The sequence below is a fragment of the Macrobrachium rosenbergii genome, chromosome 40, assembly GCF_040412425.1.
Source record: "Macrobrachium rosenbergii isolate ZJJX-2024 chromosome 40, ASM4041242v1, whole genome shotgun sequence".
In the NCBI taxonomy this organism is placed as follows: domain Eukaryota; kingdom Metazoa; phylum Arthropoda; class Malacostraca; order Decapoda; family Palaemonidae; genus Macrobrachium; species Macrobrachium rosenbergii.
In genome coordinates, this window is record NC_089780.1 from 1777207 (window position 1) to 1803140 (window position 25934).

General features: G+C 39.1%; 1 protein-coding gene across 2 annotated transcripts in view; it reads right to left on the minus strand.

Moving 5' to 3' along the window:
• Positions 1–14044: 14044 nt before the first annotated feature.
• LOC136826034 (F-box/WD repeat-containing protein 7-like) overlaps positions 14045–25934 on the minus strand; it is a 56823-nt gene continuing 44933 nt past the window's right edge. For both annotated transcript variants that reach the window (XM_067082905.1, XM_067082904.1), the window contains exons 10-13: positions 23199–23366; positions 21989–22175; positions 21493–21560; positions 14045–18170 (exon numbers count right to left, since the gene is read on the minus strand). In XM_067082905.1, the coding sequence (XP_066939006.1) occupies positions 18027–18170; positions 21493–21560; positions 21989–22175; positions 23199–23366 (567 nt within the window). In that variant the 3' untranslated portion in view covers positions 14045–18026. The remainder of the gene's footprint in view (positions 18171–21492; positions 21561–21988; positions 22176–23198; positions 23367–25934) is intronic.

A 25934-nucleotide genomic window follows, 5' to 3' on the forward strand; every position in this document is an offset into this window, starting at 1 on the left:
GGACTTTTTATTCTCCCTCCTAATGGATGAAAATGCCTTAGTAACAACATCCTAGTTAGTATCCAAGGATACCCTGAATTCATGATGGGAGTATTCCATAAGTTTAATGAATTAGGCAGACATGTGCCAAAAATGACCATGGGGGGTGGCATTCCCAGGCAAGAACTACACCAACAAGGCTGAGATACTGTGAGCCTCCTGTTGACCGGTGAAAATATTTTTTGGAGATATCAGCGGATGAGTCAGTACTCCAGACTGTTCGCTGTCCACAATGCTGAGCACAATCATCCCCCTGTGCCTGGTGTTGGACGTGGTACATCCACATCCCCTGTCGACCAGATGGGTTCAATTCTGGACAGATGAGTTGGCTTCCTATCACATAGTCCCAGTTCTGGCTAGACCAGTTTTGTAGCTGGGTTTGATGGCTGTCAGAATGGGCACTCAGGTCTTTGACTTGAGGTTCTCATTCTTCCCCCAGGAGTTGATAACTCACCATCACAAGAGCTTTCATAAGGTTGGTATGGTGCTTCAGCCCCTTCTTCCTTGGTGAAGGGGCACTCTCTCTCTTTCTGGTGTGGAAACAGTAGGTCCTGAGTCTTATCCAACTGAATCCATATCAGATTGGTGAGGACAGTGCTGGAAAAGCAAACCCCAGAAGTCACAGAAGGCCATTCTCTGGTCTTCTTCAGTTTTTAGTAGGTAGATAGGTTGACAAGAGGTTGGACACTAGTTATTGATCTCTTTCCACTGAATAGATTCATTTTGCAAACCCGATTCAGGATTGAAACCCCACATTCCATGTTATCTTCCAACAGGGGGTGACTTGATGATGTCTTTAAACCTGAAGGAGCACTTTCAGATACCCATCCCTCAAAACCACATTGTCTGCAAAGGGATTGGCGCTGTTTTTGAGACTGTTCACTTCGGTGATAAGTTGTGCCCACTTGGTAGGGATTTGCTCACTGCACTATCTCAATGACTGGCTGATCGTGGTGTCTTCAAAGGCACAATTACTTCAGAATCAAGATTGCCTCCTCACTTTTGTCTCAATCAAAGGATCATGATAAACTGGGAGATGTCATTTCTCCAGCCTGAACAGCAGATAAAGTGCTTTGGCATGCTGATATATACAGTATATGTATATGACAGCAGCAAGAGCCTTTCCTATAGACTTGGATCAGTAGGATGCTCAAGGAAGTCACAGGCAAATTCCCAAGAGAAATCACTGGCTTGGCTTCTGCAGGTTGTTCTTGGTTCTCTTTCATCTGTGGCGAAGTTCATGCCTTACACAGGGAAGTCCACAGGGAAGTCCACCTGCAGCAGAAGTCCCCCGCTCACAACCAGGTAGTTAGGGATGATCTGGAATGGTGGATGGACAACAGGAACCTCACTGTGAGAGCATTGTTGGATTTTCCTTTCTCAGGATGCTTCTGCTCTTATTCACATTGAGGGAAGAATAGAGCACCAAGGTTGCTTTGGGAACATGGACTTCTGACAACCCTCACCTGCACAGCAATGCCCTAAGATGCAGGTGGCACTGTTGGTATTGCAAATATTCCAGGGCAGGTTGACAAGTCACTTAATGTTGATCCACCAACGAAATGCATTAAGTGGCCCGGTTTCCAGTCTGTTGAGTCATTGGCCTGGCACATTCCAGATAGGAGGAATGTTGTGGCTGATCAGTTCAGTCCCAAGAGCAAGTCATGGACAAAGTGGTCCCTACATTACGTGGTGAAAAGGCTCTGAGCTATGGGAAGGTTTTACCATTTCATTACAGGTTTCTTTATTGTGATCTTTCATTTGAATTTTTTCTAGAAATTTGTCTTTAACTTGCATTCTTGTCATGAGTTTCTATGTCATTTGTTTCTTTATTTTTACATTTTGAGGATTTTCTTATGTTTATTAGGCTTTTGTTATTCGTGTTTTTATTGCAATTCAGTAAAACATGTAACCTACTGTATTGCACCCACTTGTTATGTGTTTCTGTGTCTTGGCTTTTTCAGGTGAGCTTTTTTTGTGGTAAGTACTGTAATCATTTTCATTGATGTTAACAGACTACTTATGTTATAGTATTTTGTTTCTAAGTGTTTAAGGGTTCTCATTATCTTGCAAAAACATTACTTTGGTTTTCTTCTAATTCTTCTATCATGTTTTGGTTTATTTCCTGATGTAACATTCGTAAAAGTAGACCTCAAGTGTTTGGTCCCTTAATGCTATATTCTGTGTTTTTTATTGTACTTTCTTCACTGTTCATACACAGAACAAACCTTTGCTGTTAATGTAGGGGAATTTCTTTAGCACTTGCAGGAATCTGGTTAAAATAGCACAAGGATTCTGGTGACGAACCAGTTTCTCTCTAACCGCCTTCATAGCAAGACTGTGCTACTGCCTTTCTAGTCAAGAAGCCAGTTGTTTTACCACTACCTGCCCATTTTATGCCTTGGCGTTCTGTTTTTTTTTGTGTGTGTGTGTGTGTTTTTCTGTGTGATATTGTGTTATTTGTGTGTATTTTGCATTCCTAGGAATGCAAACCTATAAATCATCTATGTAATCCAAGCCTCTGAGAAGATGTCCGGGAGTTGGTAACAACCCTTGTTCTCGTTATTTGGCTGCCTTGGATACAGACCCCTATTCCACTTGTAGCAGGTGCAGATCTAACGATTGTAACGTAAGTAATCCTTGTTCTGAGTGTCGTAATTGTCTCCTGAGCAATGGAAGAATTTTGGTAAGAAGAGGAGATATAAGAGGAAATCGGTAGACGCATCAATTTCCTCTTGTTCTATCTCTTCCTTGCCAAAACCTGTTGTTGCATCATCTTCTCTGGAAGATTTTACTTCATCTCATTCTTCTATTGCTTTGTCTTTGGATGTTTTGAGAGGGAGTCTGGGACATCTTGTAATTGATGTTGCTGGCCCTGCTCTTTCAGGAAGGGAAGCTTTCCCCCCATGAGGGAGGAGGCAGCTCCCTCTTGTACAGGATTTTCAGGGTTGGATGTGCAGAAGCTTTCTGAGTGTTGGATGTCTTTAGGCCCACCAGGGGTACCAACTTTTGGTGGCCTATTGTCCCACTGCATGTCTTCCCACATCCCAATATCAACTGCCATGACAGTTTCCAGAGCTTCAGTTTCTGTGATGTCACCTCAACTTACAATGGCTCTCCCCACGACAGTTTCCAGAGCTAATGTTCCTGTGTCATCATCTCAGCTGTCATTGGCTCTTCCCACATCATGCGCTGTGCTGTCACCATCCGTATTGTTCCCATTGACTTCCATCCCTGGACCTTCTATGTCTGCTGCCTCCAACTCTCTTGTTCAGGCTCTCTTTGACAGTCAAAGGTGTTTTTCTGAAGAAGTACGGCAGTACCGATTCGCTGAAATCAAAGAAGAGACATCATAGATCTCCTTCCTCGTCTTTGTCTAAATCTTCTTCCTCTTCTGCTTCATCGTCTGTTCCGTCCATCCCTGTCAGACACTGGAGGAAGAGGGACTTCATAGCTCCTCCATGCAAGAAGATTCACAGGCCCTCTTCAGATTCTCGCTCCTCTTCCTTGTTTGTCCAGATGCGTCCATGTCGAATCCGTTCCTGCTTCATCAAGAGCTGCTTCAAACCTTGTTTCTTCGCATAGCCGTGCTTCCTTCAAGGCACACGGCCGTGTTTCTTCTGCCTTAGCCGATGAACCTCGCCCAGTTCCTGACTCCCGTACTGTAGTACTCACATCCAGAGAAGCGTCCTCTAAGCACCACAAATCTACGGATCAGACTTCTCCACAGGAGGTTTCTGTGATGTCGCCTCCATCTACTCATCCTGTTCAAGAAATGAGTATTTTCCAAGGCCGTAAGGACAATAAGGCTCTCATCAATAAGTCAGTTGTGAAGGAACACTCTCGGGATTGGGACCATTCTCCTCATGGATCTCATAGTCCTCACCCTCCATCACACAGCAGTGTCTCTTATACGCGGGTTGAGAGCCCTACATGGTGCATAACCACTCACGGCCTCCTCCCAGCTGTTATTCTTACTCGTGTTCTCCTAGAAGGGACCGTGATCCAAGCTTTCGGTCACACATCCGTGACTGTCCTTCACGTAACGGGAGTACTGCAGTCGCATGACGAATCACAGCATTCCTCACCTCATCGTATTTCTCGCTCCTGTTCTCACAGATGGGATTGGAATTAGGACGAGATTCCTTCTCATTCTACAGATCTTCAGACCCCCAAAAAGTCCTAGACCCTGTGCAAGCCTGTGCTCCAGTGGTGAATAAAGACATTCTGACTTCCTCCGACTCAGCTGACAGGCAGAATCGTGATTCCCGTGACCAGGAGGTAGAAGATGCAGACAATCAAGAGTTTATGACAACCTGTGCTCAAGTCATTGACCCCATTCGTGGGTACAACGATCTGGCTGAGAAGACTGTGGCAACCACTTCAGATTTCTCTTAGAGTATTAAAGCCCTGATGGGGCCTAAGAAAGAAGCGAAGACATCTTTGGGGTTGCCATGCTCTAATCATGCTGACTTTATTCTCAATCAAGTGAATTCTTGTCTCCAGATGGGACAATTCACTTCGTTCCAGTAGGTCTTTCAAGTTGCTCCCTCCACCACTTCCTCAGCATAGATGTTTTTACCCAACCCCCAAAGATGTGTTGCAGCCAAGACAAGTAGATACAGACCTGGTTCATCTAGGCCCAGGCCTATCTTAAGAGCAAATTAAGGTGGAGGGCCCATCCTTCACCCACCAGGAGGAGGCTAATATGAAGATGACGACTTCATCAGCATTCCAAGCTGTTTCATGGCTTGACTTATGGTCAACAGCAGTGGCTAAGATCTCTTCCACTTCTACGGGTGACACTGGAGAGAATACTGCCTTCATTAGGTTGTTGCAGTCTGGGAGAAAGACCATTCCATACTTGGCTCACTTAACAGCTAACATGTGGACCAACTGGTTGCTGAAAACTTGGCTCACTTAACAGCTAACATGTGGGCCAACTGGTTGTTGAAAAGAAGAGATGCTGCCCTTTCCAAGGTCTCAAGATTCATCAGTACAGATTCGGTCTTAGCTTTGAGAAATGGAGATAGCTTAAGCTCCTCGTCTCTCTTCCCCAAGGACCAGCTTGACACTGCAGTCGACGGATATAGGGCAGACAGCAATGACCATCTTGTGCATCAAGCCGTCTCTAAATCATCTAGACCTTCTTGTGGTAGCACTCCTAAGCCCAGGCGGAGGCAGGGCTAGAAGAGGGAGATGATAGAGGGGGCAACCCTCCCCACTTACTGCCATCAATCGGGGTTGCCTGGTGAGCCATTGGGTGACTTGGCAGTATTATGGAGAGGAAACCTGGGTAGTAGGTATTGTATGGGTGGGATATCTGCTCCCCTTCGAGTTCCCTCCTCCCCTCTCTGAGTGTCCTTTTCATCAGTCAACGTACAATCAAGGCTTGCTGAAGCATCTAGCTCTCCAAGAGAAAGTGAAGAAAATGATGGAAAAATGAGCTGTGGTGTGCAGGTACTGAAGGACCCGTCTCCAATCTTCTAAAGCCGTATCTTTCTGGTGAGACTAAAACAGTTTTGGTCCCCTTCAAGGTATTCTCCCTTTTTTCAAATTCCTCTCTCAACAGAAGTGAGACAAGACTTAGCATGGTGGCTGGATGGCAGGAACCTGACATAGGAGTGCCCCTTCCCTCTCCCCCTCCAGGGATTCTTCTGTTCTTGGACACCTTGTATGAGGGTTGGGGAGCACACTTGGAAGATCTCCCAACTTCAGGAGTGTGGGATCGCCAAGACAAACAGCTTCACATCAACATCCTGGAGCTGAAAGCAGCCTTCCTGGCATTTTAGGAGTTTCAAGAAAGGGTGACAGGGCAATTGGCGGTTCTCATGTCCAAGAACACTACAGAGTTAGCTTATGTCAGCAAATGGGGGGAAGAGGGGGTGGGAGCTAGTGTCCCGTCAACTTCACAAACTGACAGTACAGTTCCACCAGTGGCCAGTCACTCATTCAGCGGATCTCTCAGCCAGATACATTCCAGGTGAGAGGAACGTTGTGGCAGACAAGCCGAGTTGTCAGGGTTGAGTGCTGGGGACAGAATGGTCACTACATCAGGAGGTAGCAGAAAGGCTTTTTCAACTGTGGGGAAGGCCAACAGTAGACCTTTTTGTAATAAGATACAACAAAAAACTAGAGGTATTTTGTTCTGTCATACCAGATCCCTGAGCCATGGCAGAAGATGCCCTACAATAACCTTGGAACCTGGACGCTTACACCTTTCCCCCCTTTTGCCTAATCTGACAAGTAATCAACAGCATGATGATTTCTCAGAACCTCAGGATGAACCTAGTGGCTCCCTTGTGGCCACACACAGAATGGTACCCTGATATACCCCAATCTCCTAGCTTTGCTGACTGAGGTGCCAAGGGAGATTCCCCCTGGCACAACCTTCTTTGCCAGCCACACATCAAGAGGTTTCACCGATCGGTAGGGTCCCTATCTCTTCACGGCTGTAGACTATCCAGCATCTACTGCAAGCGAGAGGCTTTTCTTGCAGAGCAGCGTCAGAGACTTCTGGTTACCTCAGGAGATCATCTACAGCTGTGTACCAAGGAAAATGGGCTGTCTACTCTGATTGGTGTCGTCAATGGGGTTTCCCCTCCGGTCAGAACTACTATTCAACAAGTAGTGGACTTCCTCATTTTTCTCTGTAGGGAGAAACTTCTGTGTGTGTCAGCCATCAAGGGCTATAGAGCTGCTTTAGGATTGGTTCTGCATTTGAAAAATGTAGACGTACCTTCTTCGTGGGAAATCTGTATACTTCCCAAAGTTTTGAGCAGTCCTGTTCCCTGAGAGACCTTAAACCTCCTAATTGGGACTTGACCCTGGTGCTTCGCAGTCTCACTCGTGGTCCATGTGAACCCTTACGGAGTTCATCAGACAGAAGTTTAACCCTCAAAATGGTTTTCTTACTGGCCTTAGCTTCATCAAAGAGTTGGTGAACTTCATGGACTCTATTTTAATGTTAAACACACGAGGGGTTGGGGGTCCGTACCCTTTGAATTTGTAGCCAAGACTCAAAATCCCTCAGTTCACAATGACAGATTTGAGTCTTTCTCGATCTCCTCCCTTGGAGATTTTGTTTTACTTCTGTTCTGACACAGTTTTAATTTTCAGTGGAGGATCTAGTCTTTCAAATTTTCTTTTTGTTATTCCTAAAGAAGTTTCTTTATTTTTCATGCCTGGAATAATAAGGAAGCCTAATAACCTTAATTTCAATTAATTCATCTCCATTATTGGGCAATATCTATGCTTCTTGTACACTTTATTGCATCATGTTTCATTACTTCGACTTTTGAGTTATCTGTAGATAGACTATTGCAAGATAACCTTCAACCAACCATATTTTGTTTGTCTAAGTCCTTTCATCTGTCAGATGTCTTATTTAAAAGGCAGTTTCCAAGTCTTAGCGATGACATTTGGTTTTCACTGTAGTATTAAGAACTTGATCAGTTCTCATGGCCAGAAAGAGAATCATAATGGGTCAGTGCTGGATTATGTCTGCATGCAGTTTTCCTTATTATTTTTGTTACATCAGCACAATATTATTTCCATTAATTTTTTGTCTGGCAGAAAAAATCTAAAGGAAGAATCAAGGGCATGTCAAGAGGTCAAAGGTTGCGGATTAATACTCATGATGAAAAAATAAAATTAATTCAAGGGGTATTCTACAAGGGAGGAATAATATTACTACCTTAAAAAGCAGCTGGCCTGGAAGTCTCATCTAAATATACACCTTACTCTCAATGTCTCAAGGGTCATCAGACCATTGAGATGGGACGAAGTGTTGAAGTTGTGTTCCCCATCTCTAAGCCATGTCAAATACTCCAGTTTTACAGGTGGAGAGGCATGCTGTCCACTGCCATCTTAGTAACAAAATGACAAATTTTTAATTAATTTGTATTTTTCATGGCTAACAAACCTGAGATCTTAACATTAGGATAAATCTTCTGGTGCCAGCTGGAAACCAGTTTAAAAACTAAAAAATCATATGCAAGGAATCTGTGGCATCTGATACGCAGATGAGGTGGAAGCCGGTCAGAAACCCAGCTGGAACCTCGTGACGCATTCAGGCTTTCTTCCAACCCAGGATAAGACATAAGAGGGGTGGCTAGAGGTGGGCAGTCTATATTAAGACCTTAGGTTTGTTAGCTAAGAAAAATTACAGATTAATTAAAAATCTGTCATTTGTTCATAAGTGGAACAAACCTTCGGTCTTAACATTAGGATAGACTCACACTTGGAGGGAGGTATGAGATTCCTGAACCGACTGGAGGTTTGGTACATCTGATCACTCTTCCTAGAAATTAGAGTTCTAAGGAAGAGGACCTAAGCCTCCGAGTTGTTAGATAAGTGGGTATCTAACAACCAGTTCACTGGGTTAAAATACAATGCAGCAAGCTAGATTCAGTGCATATATGGAAGTCAAAGAGAACTGTCTGTTCAAGCAACAAACCATGCCAGCCACAGGTAACGGGTTTGTCACCGCTTTTCACTCCCCTTGCCGGAGAGAGAGAAGTACAGGCTATTGAGAAGCAAATTTGTATGTTGTATGGAACATAAAAATGCTGTAACAGTATGGCTGCACCACTCGCCTGCATCAAGCCAGTTCCAGCTTATGATGTCTAATTCTTCAAAACTGCCAGTAGGTACAGAAGAAAGGAAAAGGGGAAAGAAAAGAGAACAGTTATCTCACTCATTCTCTCTTCCACACTATCATTTAGTCAAGATACAAACGGTCCTGCCAGGGTCACTGGATGAGCTACACAACTTGTTGAGCAGCCACCACTGGACCCAAGGAAAAAGTGTCCAAGGACCTGTGGGCAATGTCCTTCAGGTAGAAGGAAGTGAACGTGGTCTGATGAAGCCATGAACCAGCATTCAAAATCCCATGAACAGACAAGTTCTTCTTAAATGCCTGAGAGGAACCTATTCCTCTGATGTCATGTGCCTTAGCATGCACGGTATTGGAGACAGAACATGACGATGAGACATAGGCTCGCCTAATTACCTCACGCAGCCAAAACGAAATAGTATTCTTGGACACTTCTTTCTTGGCTCGGTGTGGGCTAACAGAAAGTCTAAGGCACCTAGGTCTCAGGTGACGAGTCCTTTTCAGATAGCAGTGCAGTACTCTGACTGGGCAAAGCAGTAACTCTTGAGGATTGCTGTTCACAAAATCCCTAAGGGAAGGAATGGAAAACAAGGCAAATCTGTCATCGTGAACCGAGGGATTTTGAGTCTTAGCCATGAATTCCAGGACAAATTCGAAAGCCACAGACACCCAACCCCACGTCATAATCTAGACGATGGAGCTCACTTACAAAAATTAGGACAGCACCTACTGCAAGAAGAATGGGGGTCTATATCTGAAGAAGCCAAGAAGCAGGAGCATGGGAGCCCTTGCACACCGGGAAACGTGCATTGGCGCTCACTGGGATTCTTAGATTGATTAAAGAAAGCATGATAATACCACAAAATGCACACACACCCAAAAACACAACACAACTAGTAGGAAGGTATCACAGACTTAGGACAAAAACCAGCTTGGGGAAAGGAGAGCAAAAGCAAACATATGCTCTCCAAGGTGGTTGAAGAAAGACTGAATACGTCACGAGCTTCCAGCTGGGTCTCTGATCTGCTTCCACCTCATCTGCATATCAGATGCCAGATGCCACAGATTCCTTGCATATACAATTTTTTATTGTTTTTAAACCGGTTTCCAGCTGGCGCCAGAAGATTTATGCTAACGTTAAGACCAATGGTTTGCTCCATGTATGAACAATTAATTTTTCTCCCCTCTTATTGAAACAGACTATGTGATGAAAATCCTAAAATGGTTTGGATGATGGAAACTTCTGCTCTTGAAACTTTGATGGAGGGTGGCAGTGGACAGCCATCCTCTCCATCTGTAAAACTGGAGCATCTGCTATGGCTGCGTGAGGGAGAAAACAACTTCAGTGCTGGGTCCCATCTCAATGGACTGATGGCCCTAAGACATTGAGAGTAAGGTGTAAATTTAGGCAAGACTCCCAGGCCAGCTGCTTTTTAAAGTAGTAATATTGCTCCCCCCATGTAGGATACCACTTGAATTAATTTTATTTTTCCCATCATAGGTATTAATACACAACCTTTGACCTCTGGCATGCCCTTGATTCTCCCTTTAGATCCTTTCTGTCAGATAAAAAAAATTAATGGAAATATCATTGTGTTGATGTGACAAAAATAATAAGAAAAACTAAATTCAGAGAGGATTCAGCCTTGACCCACTTTGCTTATCTTTTTGATATGAGAACTGGTCAAGTTCTTAATATTAGAGATTGAAAATTAAATATCACTAAGAATTGGAAACCACCTTTTAAATAAGATATCCGACAGCTAAAAGGCCTTAGACAAATAATAAACAAAACATGGTTAATTGTTGCAACTACCAAAAATCAGTCTTTGAGAGTTATCTTGCAATACAGTCCATCTACAGATATGTTAAAGTAATCAATCATGAGACAATAAATAGGCTTATACAGCAGTGAGATGCGCTTGAAAATACTTGATACACACAAAAAAGGAAAGCACTACTGCATGTATATATATATTTGGCAAACAAACACACTTGGAGTTAAGGGAACACTGAATATCTAAAATGAAATTCATATCTGTCATTATCACTTTAATCTATAAATTACAGATCAAAGCATCAGTTCTGCTAGCCTGGCTGTGGCAATTACATCAGCATTCATTACTCTTCAACATTAGAAGCTGCATAAAGACGTTAATACAAGACCCATATCCAAAATGAATTCATGTATATGCATTTGTAAAAGTACTTCACCTCAAGATGTTTAGGACAGGGAGAATTTTCCTTGTAATCAGGCTTGCATTATTCTCACTATCATATTAACAAAGATATTGTACATAATAAATGTGAGTGAAGCATCACTAATACACTGAAATAAATTAAAACCATACAATAAGAGTATTCTAGGTAATATGCGAATGCCAACCACTGTTGCACCTTATTTTATAACTCGTCTACTAGCACCTACTACAAGTACATTGTGATCATAAACTACTTGACAAATTCCTATGTTGCTACAATTACCAATAACATCTGTCTGGCATTAAACATCATTGCTTTGAATTTGCACATGACGCCATCACAACACATAAAAGCAATTACTGGCATGCTTCATAACATTTCCTCTAGGCAAAAATGTCAAGGCTTGCTTTTTTCACACTTTGCACACACAGCAGATATGAGCTTAAATATTTCTCACCATGTTTGTCTTATTTTTTCTCTGGAGTCAGCCCTGTTAAGGGAAACAATGTACTGGTGAAAAAAAGTATCACGTTTTATTCATATTGCATAGATACATTTTGTAAGGCTCCCTATAATTCACCTAATTTATTAACCCTTTGAGTAGCAATATCTTGGACACAAAATTTTACTTTGAACACCTGACTAACTTGACAATCAAAAGTTGTCACTACTAAAAAGTTCCAATTTATATCATTGTCTTGAAATTCCTTTACTAACCAAAGGGTTAAACTAGAAAGCGTCTAATCACAGCGTTAGCATCTGGACACCCGAATCATGTAATGTTATCCACCAAGCCACAACAATGTCATCACTCACAGCTTTGCAACATCAATGACCTTATCATGTACATTAACACAGAAATACTTGCTTATCTGGAGGGCCACGAATGAAAAGGACATGCACAATACAAAGAATTGTAGGTGTACTTTATCATGGCATCTGTGAAACAAATATGACATTCATTTGATGCTTCCACTTTTAACAATAACCGGTTATTTCTCATACATATAATTAAAACATATAATGTTACTAACATAAAATTATACAAATAACAGCTAGTAATGCAACACATGCTATAAATTCTCATAGTCTTCAACAAAATCAAACTGATACGTCAAATCAGCTTTTGGAATGTTAAAACACCATATATATACTCAACAATCAAATTAACTTCCCAATGAGCAAGCTTATTAAGCAGAAGCTCCCCCCAGGTAAATACTTTTAAGTTTGTAATTCCCAAAAATTGTTTATGCAACTTCATACTGTCTAACTCTGTAATACTGACTGGTAATATCTCTTGATAGCATTTCTTGTCAATTTGTTAGCACATATTAATTCCCAATCAGGGCCTTGCATAGTCATCTTTGATATTTGAGCTCTTCACCTTCTCACAACAGAATACGAATTCTGCATGCTGACCAACAATGATGGTCAAGAAAAATTATATGAGGACTCACATGATCTAACCTTCAACACAATTCCACCAACTCTCCAGTTTCTTTACATTTTAAAAGGTACCACCTTTTGCCATGCACAGATCACCATTATTGTTTCTGGTGGTCTTTGAAATACAGGAGACAGACAGTTTTCATAAACATTGTAGGTAGGTAATGCATTTCACTGTAGTATGGAAATTGTATCATATGAGTAATACCTCAAATACAATGACTAACAAATCTGCCTAGGCACTTCATAAATCTTTGACAATTACAATTAAATTTACAGAGTATCAACAGTATACTGAGTAGGAAGAATTTCTTACACAATAATATGTTGGGCATTATATATAGCTTGTTAATTTTAACTTTCTAAATGTGAGGAAGATTTCAACAATTTTCCTTATGGTTACTGACAATGCACAACCACACTAGGTCCAAACTTTTGTTTTTGAAAACCACTTCGCTCACATGTAAGAATGAGCACTTCAGAAACTCTTGCACACACAAAAAATTACTTTAATTATATATAAATAACTCGCTAAAATAAAATACATTCTTCCACTCATCCTTTCAACGGCGTAACTTGATGCACTCTGTTACCTGTCAGCGTAAGTGATTTTCTGACCTAATAGTTGAGAAAATATTAAATATAAAAAAGCATAGCTTGCACAATAACAACCTACAGTGATAGAATTATAGAATTGAACCACAAATGTGAAACCAATTTTTTAGCCTTGTTTTCAGTCGTAATTATCAACTAGCCAGTTCCTAAAAAAATCCTGGGAGTATCAATGACTTAGGGGTATCATTTTGTTCTCACTGTTTCATGATCAGTACAGCATTACACCAATTGCTTTAATCCTAAATCACTCAATAGAAAAACCGTTATAGCTATTGAGTAGATTCAAACTTCTGATCACCTTGGAGATGACCAAATCCATACAACTGTACAAACTACTCCACAAAAATGAACATAAGTTTGAACCTACTCATATAAATATCAGCTAAAATATATGACAATTATTTTTAACAATGAAAAGACTCAGGAATATGAATGCATGGACATATGTTGACAAAGAGGTACACTAACACTTTATTTAAAAACATATTCACTGCTGTAATTATACTGCCTCAAAAATAAGTATTGCAAGTCATCTTAATAGGTTAAAGGCAATTTTTTGCAATAAATGATGAAATATTTTTTAGGTTAAAGGCAATTTTTTGCAATAAATGATGAAATATTGTTTAGCATAACCCTTGTCAGTTAAATTTTTTTTACAAAGTAAATTATTTCTGACTGCTGAAGTATTTTTGGGTTTTCCTGTACTGTAAATCCTTTCAAAGAAGGCTGCTTAAAAAAATATATAAGGTATATATATCTATGCTAATTAGTTGCCAAGGGCAAATCTTGTGTATTTGTTGCTGTTTTAATGTGTGTGTGTGTGTGTGTGTGTGTGTTTTTATGTGTATTAACTTTTGGAAGTTCATACCAAATTGCTGATTTAGAGACACAAAACCAGGCTAATAGTTTATTGCATTCACTTTGGAATGGTTAGAGCATTTGCTTCTAAATATTACTACTAAATAATCAACTTCTCTTTAAAATGTGCACTCTTACCACAGGCTTTGCTTTAATGGTGACCCCGCTGACAAAATAATACTAAAGCCATGGACTAATGAGGACTGATTCTTACTGCCAAGGACTATTTTGTTTCCTCACATCAGTGATGTTCAATCATTCAAAATACTTGTACATCACACTCATCTTTCTAATCCTGATTCTTTTTCCTTTTTACAAAGCTGATTTAAATGCATTCTGCTAAACTTGTTTATTATTACAGATCAGTCTAAGACCACTTTAACATACTCCTCTCTCACAGGATTAATCCAAAGGTTGTATTTAAGCGAAAAGGAAACTGGAGCAAGATCAAGTTAAATGGTTGGGCTGCATAATAGGTTTGAAAAGACTAAAGGAAATTGGTGAAATGTAAAAGACAAAAACCAGTGCAGCTGGAAGCTGAATGGATGGGAAAATAACCTTTCTAAACTATGCCAGGCAAGGCATACTCTGTGTGGACTATTCAATATTACTGCATTTCTAAATTTAAATTGTAGTGAGCCACTGCCTTATTTTAGAGCAAAATTTACTTTTACAGTTAGTAAACATTGAAGGATACAGAAACCAAATATTCAAGTACACTATCTAAATGTCTAACCTACTATTGCCCTGAGAACTAATAACAATCATAATAAACTTACTTTTGGCTGCCTACACTTGATGTTGACTTCTTCTGATAGATAAAATAAATGTTGAGATACCAGTACTACCACGGCACCCATTATTCTCACAGACAGAATTATCTACGAGTTGCTGTCCTAAAATTCAAAACCATTTGGATGTTACATAAATATCATATTTCCCGGCATCAAGAACACTCCAATCTTGAAGGTGGACCTCAATTTTCACTAGCAAAATTTAGGAAAAAAAAAAAAAAAAAGGTTGAACTAATATGAACTGATGGCCTTGCGTATTCGACTATCTCATGGCACTGAAGTACCGTGGCTTCGGTTGCTATAGCATTTTAATTAATGTAGTTATTTCAATAGTTTGAAGCTGGTCTTATATTTTTTTCATGTTCACTGATCTTAATATTTAATAAGCTCTTCTGATCTTAGTCTAGCTGTGTTTTGTAAGACATTGTCTTTTAGCCAACAGTGTCTCAGTTCGTGCAAATGGACGTGGCTACAGCTGGCAAAATATTTAAAGATTAAGATGTTTTTCATTCTTACATACATGGAACACTAGACACAACAGAAAATACAAGAGATATGGGATAACATTGCATTACATAGTTACTCGTAAAAATGCCACACGAACATAACATCACTAATGAAAAACTAAAACAATAAGTATTAAAACCACACAATACAAATACCATGGCTGAGACAAAATATTTTAATCTCCAAAACCTGAAAATATTTACCACATTGTTACCAGTTGCAAAAGTAACGTGTGAACATGCTTTGAACATGCTTAATTATGATAGTCTTGCCATACTGTATTAAAATATACCCATAAGGGAATGAAACTTTGTGACTACATACACAATACTTTTTGTTATTTTTATGATCTTTTGTATTTTACAATTTAACAAAATATAATTTGTACTTTTCATTCACAGGTCATATACATGAATTCTGATTACTGTCTAGGAAAGATAATCTTCCTCTGTTGTTAGGCTAGACCAATGAAAAATATAGCTTGAGGCTTCTATACTGCACAGTAAATTTCCGAGGTCTATTTCAAGAAAAAAAAATAGTGTCGTTGATGCTGGGAAATAAGGTGAGTAGCTCTTCCTGTGATATATATATCCTTGAACTATGTCTTTATCATTATTACACTATATTAAGTTGAACCAGACATCTTTGATTAAACATGAACTGGCTACGCATCATCAAAAACATTTCTAAATTATTGTGTATCAGTATAATTTGATCTTACAAATTTTTCAATGGGTTGTACTGTAATTCTCAAAGTTTACAGAAACATTTTTGTATTTATGACTGTTCTCAAATCATAAGCACAACTTGCAGTTAGAATACATCAAAGTAAATAAAACTAAACATAAAAATTTAGAAGACTACTGTCAACAGCTGAAATACAAATGGAAACAATGGCTCACTTAACAAGCAGCTTAAATTTTTTGTTTGCAATAACATACTCTACTTAAAAGCTCAAAAGTTATCTGACAACTAATCTCAAAGATAATTCCTTTAAAAACTAAGTAAGCCCCTTTTAGGTTTTCATGGGAAGTATTATATTACAAGAAAGAAAGGATACAATTACGAAATGACTTTGTACCAAAACCTTTTTTCATGGTAATACTTGCAAGTAAATTCTAAAGCTCAGGTACAAGTATTGCAGCACGGTAACCATCCAATAATTATGCAAGAATTTTGGTGTTCTTGTTATAACATACTGTGTGTTGTGTTGTTGTATTCACATACCAAAATCTACTAAAACAGTGCACATGTGTGAATATACAAAAGAACTATCCTCTAAATGATTGACATAACATTAAATCTAAATTAGAATTATCAATAAACATAAAATGATAAAGCAAAGACAAACACTAATTAAATTGTACATCCCACGCAATTTCATGAATCTAAATGTCTACGATGAACACCCGCTTGAAACAGCAATCAATAGCTTGTTAATCAATACATAGAATATTCAATACTGTACATTTACAATTAATTAGTACCTGAACACCTTCAACAGTATCAATCTAAATAAAATGTACTGACTTTTCCAATTTAATCTAATATTGGCATTTGACAACATTATAAGTGTCATACTAAGGACTAAACTAACAACTGGTGAACAGATAAATATATATATATAATGTGTGCATTTATGAAAAAGAAAATATCAGTAATTTTAAAAGAACTTAGAATCCTTCAAAGGGGGAGCTAAGAAAAAACAATTTTTGTAGACCCTCAACTCATGTTGTGAAAACCTTCATTTTTGTGAAAATACAAATATGATTAGCAAGTTTCACTGTACAGTATAATTTTCAGATTTCTTTATGAGGTAACAGCAAATACTACTCTACGTATACTTGTGGACCATGAAAATGCACTGCTGTCCATATCATTAAATCACTAAAAAAGAGCTTAAGAGACCAAACATATCTTTTAAGTAATAGGAAACTTGTTCTTGGTAAAGGTTTTTGTTTTCTGAATTGTTAAAATCGAGAACTCTTCCTGCAAGGAGGAAAATAGGTGTGAGCTGTAATGAGGCAAAAACAAGCTAATCAAAGGCAATAGATCATAGGTTCTATCAAGTTATTTCCAAAAAAGGCTATACAATTAAATAGTCAACTGAAGGTTATCACATACAGCAGTTTAGAAGAAACCATGCAATCTAGAAGACAAGAAGAATAATTCCTCTTTAAGTACTGTATAGATAAGAATGGATGGAGACCAACTTCACGAAAGAATTCATAATAGCGCAAGACAAAGATTTTTGAGAACTTTCATATACAAAGGTGCACCTTTGAAGTTCTTACTAACTGTAAACTTCTGAAAGCCCATTTTTATGGAAGTACTGATAGTTAAAAATTTAAGAGACTAAAATGTTTACATAAGGCTCCTTTATAGGGCCAGCCTACAGTCTGAGCTCTTACTTTCTGAAGAGTAAGCTATACTTTAATCATGCTTCTACACTAAACCAAGTGCAAAAACCTTTACAGTTGTATATATATTACTGTACTTCAACTAATCATACCTTGAGCTGCAACTCTGCACTTAAACAACAAAGTTTGCAAACTTGTATCACTGTATGTAGAAAATATATGTTAAACATGCATGACTTACTACAAACCAACTATCATACAGAACTCATAACAAAGTGCAAGTGTTTAAGCATTTAAATACCACAAACACAAATACCTGCATGAAATTTCCATCATGACAGCAACAATATTAATAAATTTACCTTCATAAAAGGTTCTGCAAACTTTGCCACTGCAATAATCTCTGTAAGCTTGCCACTCATTACTAAAAGAAGTTATGAGGCACCTTAATGGAAATCCATTTGCACACTTGAATAAATTAAACTAACCTAGAGTTCTGTTTATTCCAGTAACAGAATTTTCAAGGTATTCTTAGTTATTCACCATATACTGTAAATCTTTAATGGCTTAAATAAAAAATAAAGGCAGTTAACATACACTGAAATCCCACAACTTAACAGTCTTGTCATAAGAGCCACTAACAATCACGTAATCGTTGAATGCGAGGCAGGTGACCCCATCCGTGTGGTTGCGTAGTGTCACGAGTCTGCGCAGAGACTCACGGTCCCAAACCTGTGGAATATGCTCATTATTGCTTCAAGAACGTTTTTCCCCATGATTTACAATCTCCTAATTTTAACAAATATAAACCTACCCGTTAGAATTTTAAGAAACAAACTTTCCACTGGGTCTTAAAACTATGTACTTAGTTTTAAAGTTATGATGATTGCAATATCTGGAGCAAACACTGGGGTCAAGTGAACTCTGTGGCAGACCAGAGTGTCATGAGGAAGATGGTCGACATACGCACGTAAAATCAAGGAAGACTGAGGTAGTCGCTGTAGGACAGAAGATAAGAGCCCTCCTGTCCTGAGTCCTTTATATACTATCACTGCCAACAAGCACTATTCTGGCCGAGTCCAACTATACGAGAATTCTTTGAGACTGGTTGGTCTGCCTTATGGAGCCCTGGTGGGACCATGAGTGTAACTCCTTAGAGGAAGAACAGCAGCTATGCTATCAAAAATGCTTGTGTGGTTGTAGACTACAGAATTATATATCATATATACTCTTGTAATATTCGACTCCACGTAACGTTCGACCCCATTTTTTACGGCATATATTAGGATTTTAGCATATACCCCATGTAATGTTCGAGTTTTGATTCTGGCAATACGCCTAGGCTACATTTCTACATACTGCATTTGGAATCAAAATATGATGGTAGCCTAGGTTATGTCAGTCACTATCGTAGCCTAGTCGAAGATTCTGACGTCTAAAATCTGAGTTAAACTAAGAAGCTCAAAGCTTAGAATATGCCTATAAAATGTATAAAAATCAGTATATACTCGTTTCAAATCATTAAAATTAACTATAATAAACAAAAGGAAAAAAACTTCCGAACTTCTTTGTTTACAATTGTTTGGTCATAACTACCAAAAGCTTGTCAAGCAACCACTAAAACTAGTGAACAGTATAACAACCATTCATTTTCTTTCTTTAATCTCTCTCTACCAAATTCCACTATTCTTTCAACTCTATTGCCCTGTTACTGTTTCTTATATCAAAAGTTTTCACAATATTGTTACTCGATACCCTTCAGTATGTCGTCAACTACATACAGGAAGTTTACTGCTAAATTTAAACTGCAAGTGATCACTTTTGCTGAAGTAAGCAACAATGTGCAAGCTGCTACCAAATATGACATAGCAGAAAAGTGTGTTTGTGATTGGAGGAAGAAAAAGACAAGTTTAACTGAAATGCCATCGTACAAATGTGCCAATCATGGAAAGAGTTGTAAGTGGCCACACCTGAAAAAAAAGTTGAAGAATGGGTTACCAACAATCGAAATGCAGGATACAGCATACCACGGGAAGCTATAAGAATTGTTGCCTTGACGAAAGCTATGAATCTTTTCTTTATAAAAAAAAAAAAAAAAATAGTTTGTCAACTTCAGTGGAAGGAAATGCTAATTTGTTGACTTCTGTTGTTGGGAAATCCAAAGCCTATGCTTAGCCCATTCCTAAAATCTTGTACTTTTCTAAAACCATACCTCGTGTAATGTCAATCCCAAAAATTTTAGGCCATAAATTTGGTCTTTAAATATCGAACATTCAACAAGTATATACGGTAATTATCTCTAATGATGTGATCAGGCAGAAAGTCTATGAAAAAAAGTATACCTTAGTTTTACCAGACCACTGAGCTGATTAACAGCTCTCCTAGGGCTGGCCCGAAGGATTAGGCTTATTTTATGTGGCTAAGAACCAATTGGTTACTTAGCAACAGGACCTACAACTTATTGTGGAATCCGAACCACATTATAGCGAGAAATGAATTTCTATCACCAGAAGTAAATTCCTCTAACTCTTCATCAGCCGGCCGGGGAATTGAACTCCGGCCCATCGAGTGACAGTCCGCAGCTCTACCGACTCACCCAACGAAGAGCTAGAGAGAAACTTGTTCCCAGCAGGCTAGACACATGAAAATGAGGTTTTTGACTGCCTGGATCCATGACACACATGCAAAGTGCAGCTGGCCAGCTGACGATGTTCTTCCAAAATGGGAAAGGAGTGTACAGGACATGTGAATATTACAAGTGTGGGGTATTTTCTAGTAAATGTTTTGTTGTGAAAAAAACTACATAGTAATAAATAAATGGACAGTGCTCAAGCTAGCAAAAACTTTTTTTCTTGATATAGACAAAATGAATCACTTCCAACACTGTAATGCAAAATGCCTCGGTGAAACTTCATTACTGTTGCCTTTCTTGTGCTTTACCTTCAACAAATCTCCACTCGTCCCCAGTCTCCTAACTCACGGTTCTCATTCAAGTAGGTTTGGGTCTTCCAACTGACACTATCATGTACTATTCCCCAAGGCTGGTACTAAGGATGTGTCCAAGCCATCCCTATCTCCTCTTCATAATCATCTTGTTTACATATGGAACTTTCGTAATTTCCCTTATGATATCATTTCAAACTCTATCCTACCATCTGACCCAAAATTTTTAAGGCCCTACTTGCTAGTCAACAAAATATTTGTGATAGTTTCATTGTTATATAATGATACAAGTCAATACAGCAATGGAGATCTTACAATCTGCATGGTCTTGGTTCTGATATTGCTTTGTCCCATGCTTGTGAATATGTTTCCTAGATTCTTCATGATGATATATAAGCGAAAATAGCATTCATGACTGAATTAGCTGTGCAACTTATCATACTTTCAGATTTACCAACACATTCATTTTCATTTTTCTAGGCTACATATTTATAAGTTGTGAAATCTGCATATAAATCTATCAAATAGAATGAAGGTTTGGAGTTGAAAATATGCTATACATTATACAGAATTACTATTAGCTATAGGATATCCCAAATGTTCAAGCAGCCCAAACCCCAATGCATCTGATAAGCTGAGGGGCTACTACTTGGGGTTTACTGTCTATAAATCAATCACTTCAAATTATGTAGGGCCAAGTGTGCCAGAATCCTTTTCCTTTGTTCATTTCTGTAAAGTCACCCTTTATGGTAAGATACTGATCTGATATCATTTGAAACTGGATAGCCATACTTTATCACAGGATGTTAAATACAACAAAATAGGTATATAACTGAATAAACAAATAATAAAAGATAAAAAAAAATTTGGGAAATTCTGACAGAGGACCAACGAGTTTAGCTGGAAATGATTTCTCATGCATTGATAAAAGAAACACTGATTCTGAGGTTGGATCTGAAACAAAATATGGATGAGTCCTAAACAATGCACAGGGTTATATGAGGATTCATTTTTTATATTCTTATAGAAACAACCATATAGAAATAAAAATTTGTAATTACACCGTGGATGATGCAGAAAACCAAGAAGCACGAACATGTGAGGCACCTACCTTGATTGTTTTATCGTCGGAAGCACTAACAATCCGCCAGGAGTCGGCTGCCAGGCATCTTATCACACCTATGATGAATATGATATTAAAATTCCTAAAATCAGATAAAATTACATTTATCATTCACTGTGTACACAAAGCCACTTGAGAGAAGCTGAACAGCTATGGATCTAAAATCACCAAGAGAAGGGTCATGCCATTAGTTAAGGAAATATTATACCGATCCAAATACATACCAATTAGGACCCTCCATAAGAACCCTACAAAATTACTGAAATGTGCTATTATAAATTCCAAGGCTCTGTTATTAAATGACAAAAGTGTGTTTGCATTCTAAAAATGCTGGTAATTTTTAACTTTAAAAAAATAAAAAAGATCAACTACTTACATACAACTGTAAATGAAATTTCAAAATACTAAAAAATGCTCTCTATGGCAGATTGTATACATGATTACAATGGACTAAATTTAACTGATCAATTTTGACTATTCATACCTGTATGGCCCTCACTGGACATCCAGTCAAGGACTCCTACACACTGGCCTGAAGAGAGGCACCACAAACGTATCGTACAGTCAAGAGACCCAGAGATAATGGCAGTCTCATCAAATGTTAGGGTTGTTACAGCGTCTTCATGACCAGTTAATGTTTTTTGGCACTGACCAGAACTTAGCTGCCAAACCTGGTAAGAAAATGTTTAAACATGCAGAGACAATAATTTCAATAGTCAAGTTTATAACAAGAACAGTTAAGTTTTTAAAGCAAAATCATTACTTCATAAAAATCACAAAAAATCCCAGACAAAAAATTCTCAAGAGTATTATGACTGCATGTACTATACATGTGAACAGAACCATAAGTCCCATACCTTGATCTGCTTCATAAATCATTTTGTTGAAAGAGCACACAGCAAGGAGGAAGAAAATCTTGCAAAAGTAAACAGTTTGTTTGAAAAACTTACTTTTGTTTAAAAAATCAGGTATATATGTTTGCTTAACGGAGCCCAAATCACAATATATGTGGGGTCACAACTGTACTTTCATAACCCCATGGTTTACTATGAAGTGAAGGATCTGCCTGGTGCTTGAGAAATTTATATAGTTTTATCCCCCTTACGTGTAGCTTTGTTGTGAGAGAGAGCCCTGTTAACAGTGATACAAGTAATCTGTAATTATATGCCTTTCGAAAATTTACTACCATCCATAATGGATTTACAAAGGAAGTAAAATAATTTCCAAAACTGAGCTGAAAATTAGGTCTCAAAAGTCACATGATACAATTGGATACAGTATGAACCTGACTGACTCTCAAGACTGGGTTTGCCAACACCACACAATATTCATATGTTTGTGATTCTTTTCCTTCAAAGAATTTTTGTCTGAGATATTTGGTAACAAGTACAATGAGAGCTATAAGTAAACACTTTGTTAAACACAAACTGTTCCACATCTACAACAAATTATTTACATTAGAACCTAATGTAATTAATTAAGTTCTGAACCATGATATGATACCAAACTTAGTATACATATCTTATGGGATGATGACAGAACAAATTCTGAGCTGGCACTGGGTAACTTGAAACCAAAAATGAGAAATAATAATGATAATACGTAATTCACGTTATTTTGTTACAACTCAATATGCCAAGCCCCCATTAAATACAATAATGAAGCTACCTCCAGTTTTAAGAGTACCAGCTTACCTTAATGGTTTTATCAGCTGCACCAGAAATAATCTTATCTTCGTCAAAGGCAACTGTGAGAACAGGAGCTTGATGGCCAGCAAGAGTAAGCTGACATTCGCCTGAAGAGAGTGCCCAAACCTTAACCAGGTGGTCATAGCTGCCACTTACAACACGTTCACCATCAACCTGAAGAAAAAAATTATTTTTAATCTATTTCCTTATCTCCAACAATTGTAACAGCTATTTGTGGATCAGTAATGGTGGACATGTTACAATTACAATAAAAAAATTAAAGCCTATCAAGTCCACATTTCAATTTGTCTCACTAAAGTTTTGATTTGCATTTGATGTGCATTCTTTCAGTCTAATAAAAAAGATCTTGCACCACTGTTTATCATTTTCACAACTGTTTTGATATTCCATTAAAAGCTGTGACAGATCTCTCAGGATTATTTGATTTGATTTCATTATGAACAGGCAGCAGCCCAATGGGAGAAATGCCCTCAAACCAAAAAGACAATTTGCTTTCTGCTGACCTGCAATAAGGGCTCTCCAGAAATGAGGATTTGTATGTGATTATGCACTAGATACTGGTTAACTGATATATGTTCACCTACATATATGACTAAATACATTTCAATGAAATATGTTGCAGAAGATAATGCATCAACAGGAAAACATACACAAATAATCCTTGACTTAAAACTTGCTTGCCCTTTGCTAACCAAAAGTTTGAGGAAAAAATAAGCCATGGTTGTACTTATAACAACAATAAACAATGTCTGTGTACAGCATGACAACAACTACTGATTTCTGGGCTTCCCGACCTGTGTCACCCGGTGAAATAACCATTCAGCACTTATTTCTAGGTAAATCTATTGCTAAATATACCAGAGAAAAGCTAAATGTCAAGCTGGAGTTACTACCCCCCGTGCGAGCTCCATGAAATGGAGTCGTGTATGTGAAAGGGTGAGATTGTCACAATCACAGGTCTCCGCCCTGTAGACATTCCCGATGTCAAAAGTCCTACCGAGTGAGGTGCCGATATAACGCCCGCACCACTCGCGGACCGACAACACACCAGCACCACCTACATTCCATTTTTAGCACGCATCGCTTTTGGTAGCTTTTTGCTTTGTGCGCCTTTTTTGTGCTTTATTTTCTGGTATCATGGCTTCATCCCAGGATTCGTCATCACCTAAGTTGAGTACCATCTCTTTATTTTATTTTAGGCGGTTGAGGCTCCTTATTTCCCTCTAATTTTGTAATTAGGGGGATTTATAACGCCTGCCTCGATTGCCTTCCTCCCGGCCTCATGTGACCTTCAGTCTCGGTACGGGGTTTTTATCGGGGCTTCGCTCCCCTGCCTTTTATTTATGTTTTTTGTGCCTTATGTTTATCCAGCATATTCATAGTGGCTTAATTCATTATTTATTCTGTTACCCTTCCCTGGGGATGTGCGGGTCCTTGTCGCTTAGGCTACGAGTTTCCCCCTCGGGCCTATCCGCTCTTTAACCAGTTTTATATGGATTTTTATTTTGGACCCTCACCTCCTCCAGCTCGTGGGTTTATTATCTGAGATGGTACAGTTATGCTTATTAGGTTTATTTTACGCCTTGCGCACGGATGCTTTAGATATTTACAGATTATGTTCATTGTTTATTTTGTGAGGGTCGGCCATTTTCCCTCCGCGCTCATATCGCATTGGGTTTGGTTCTCCCTTCTACATGTGTCTTTTATTATTTGATTTATTTCTTTTACACCTTAGTGACGTTAACTATTTAGGCTAGTCTGTTAGATACCGTTTCCCTCCTGAGCTACCTCCCTGACCGCTGGGCGGCTATGTTAGGTTAGCCTAGGGTTACGCTATTAGCGATCTGTTCCCTTGGAAGAGGTTAGGTGTGTAGGAGGGCCTCATGGTTGGTGCTTCTCTTTGGTTGTTGTTCTGTTGGAGGTGTTTGGCCTGCGTTTCCTCCCTCTCCCTATTTCGGCCTTTCCGTTTGGGCTACTGAGTCCTAGTAAGGTTAAGCTGGAATAGCGAGGGTCTCTTACGTAGCCTACCCTTGTCCGGACCGCACCTTCGGGACAGTTTCCAGCTTCATGTGTATCCCCCTCTCCTACCACCTTCCCCTGCCTCCCTGCTCTTTTCCCCTTGGTTCGTTTTCACATATTTTGTTAACTTACCAAGGTTTGAGAGCTTTTGCCCTGATCCTTACGTTAATAGCCTACACCCCTTCCTCCGCATGGATTGGTTCCCCCCTGTTCTCTCTACACAAGATTTCTGACCTTACCCGGTCGGCACCCTGTCGAGAACTTGTGTGGTGTCCAGGGGTGCCTCCCCACTCCTGGCCACCATCCCTTTTTACCTTTCCTTGCACACTTTGGCCTTTGAGGGTCCCCTATCCTCTCTTCTCTCGGTTAGTCGTTCGTACATGTTCGACCTCTCGGGAGAGAGAAGGGGTGGGACTCATGACGTCCGGGGAGTGCTCACTCACCCCCTGGCCGTCTCTACTGGTCCCCCTCCCTTGGCCTGTCCCCTCCCTTCCCCAGCGTCAGTGTGTTGTTTTCCCCCAGCCAGGGTGTCGTTCTCGTAGACCGTCGCCTCGCAGGGAAAAATTTTTGTGCATGTAGCCAGTTAGAGTTTTCCACCTGACTGTCTTCTGCCTCATTTTCACATGTCACTGACATTATCCTCCGTTCTATTCATTTAGAACTTGTCCCTTTCCCAAGTATCTATCTTTCGTTGACTAGTCT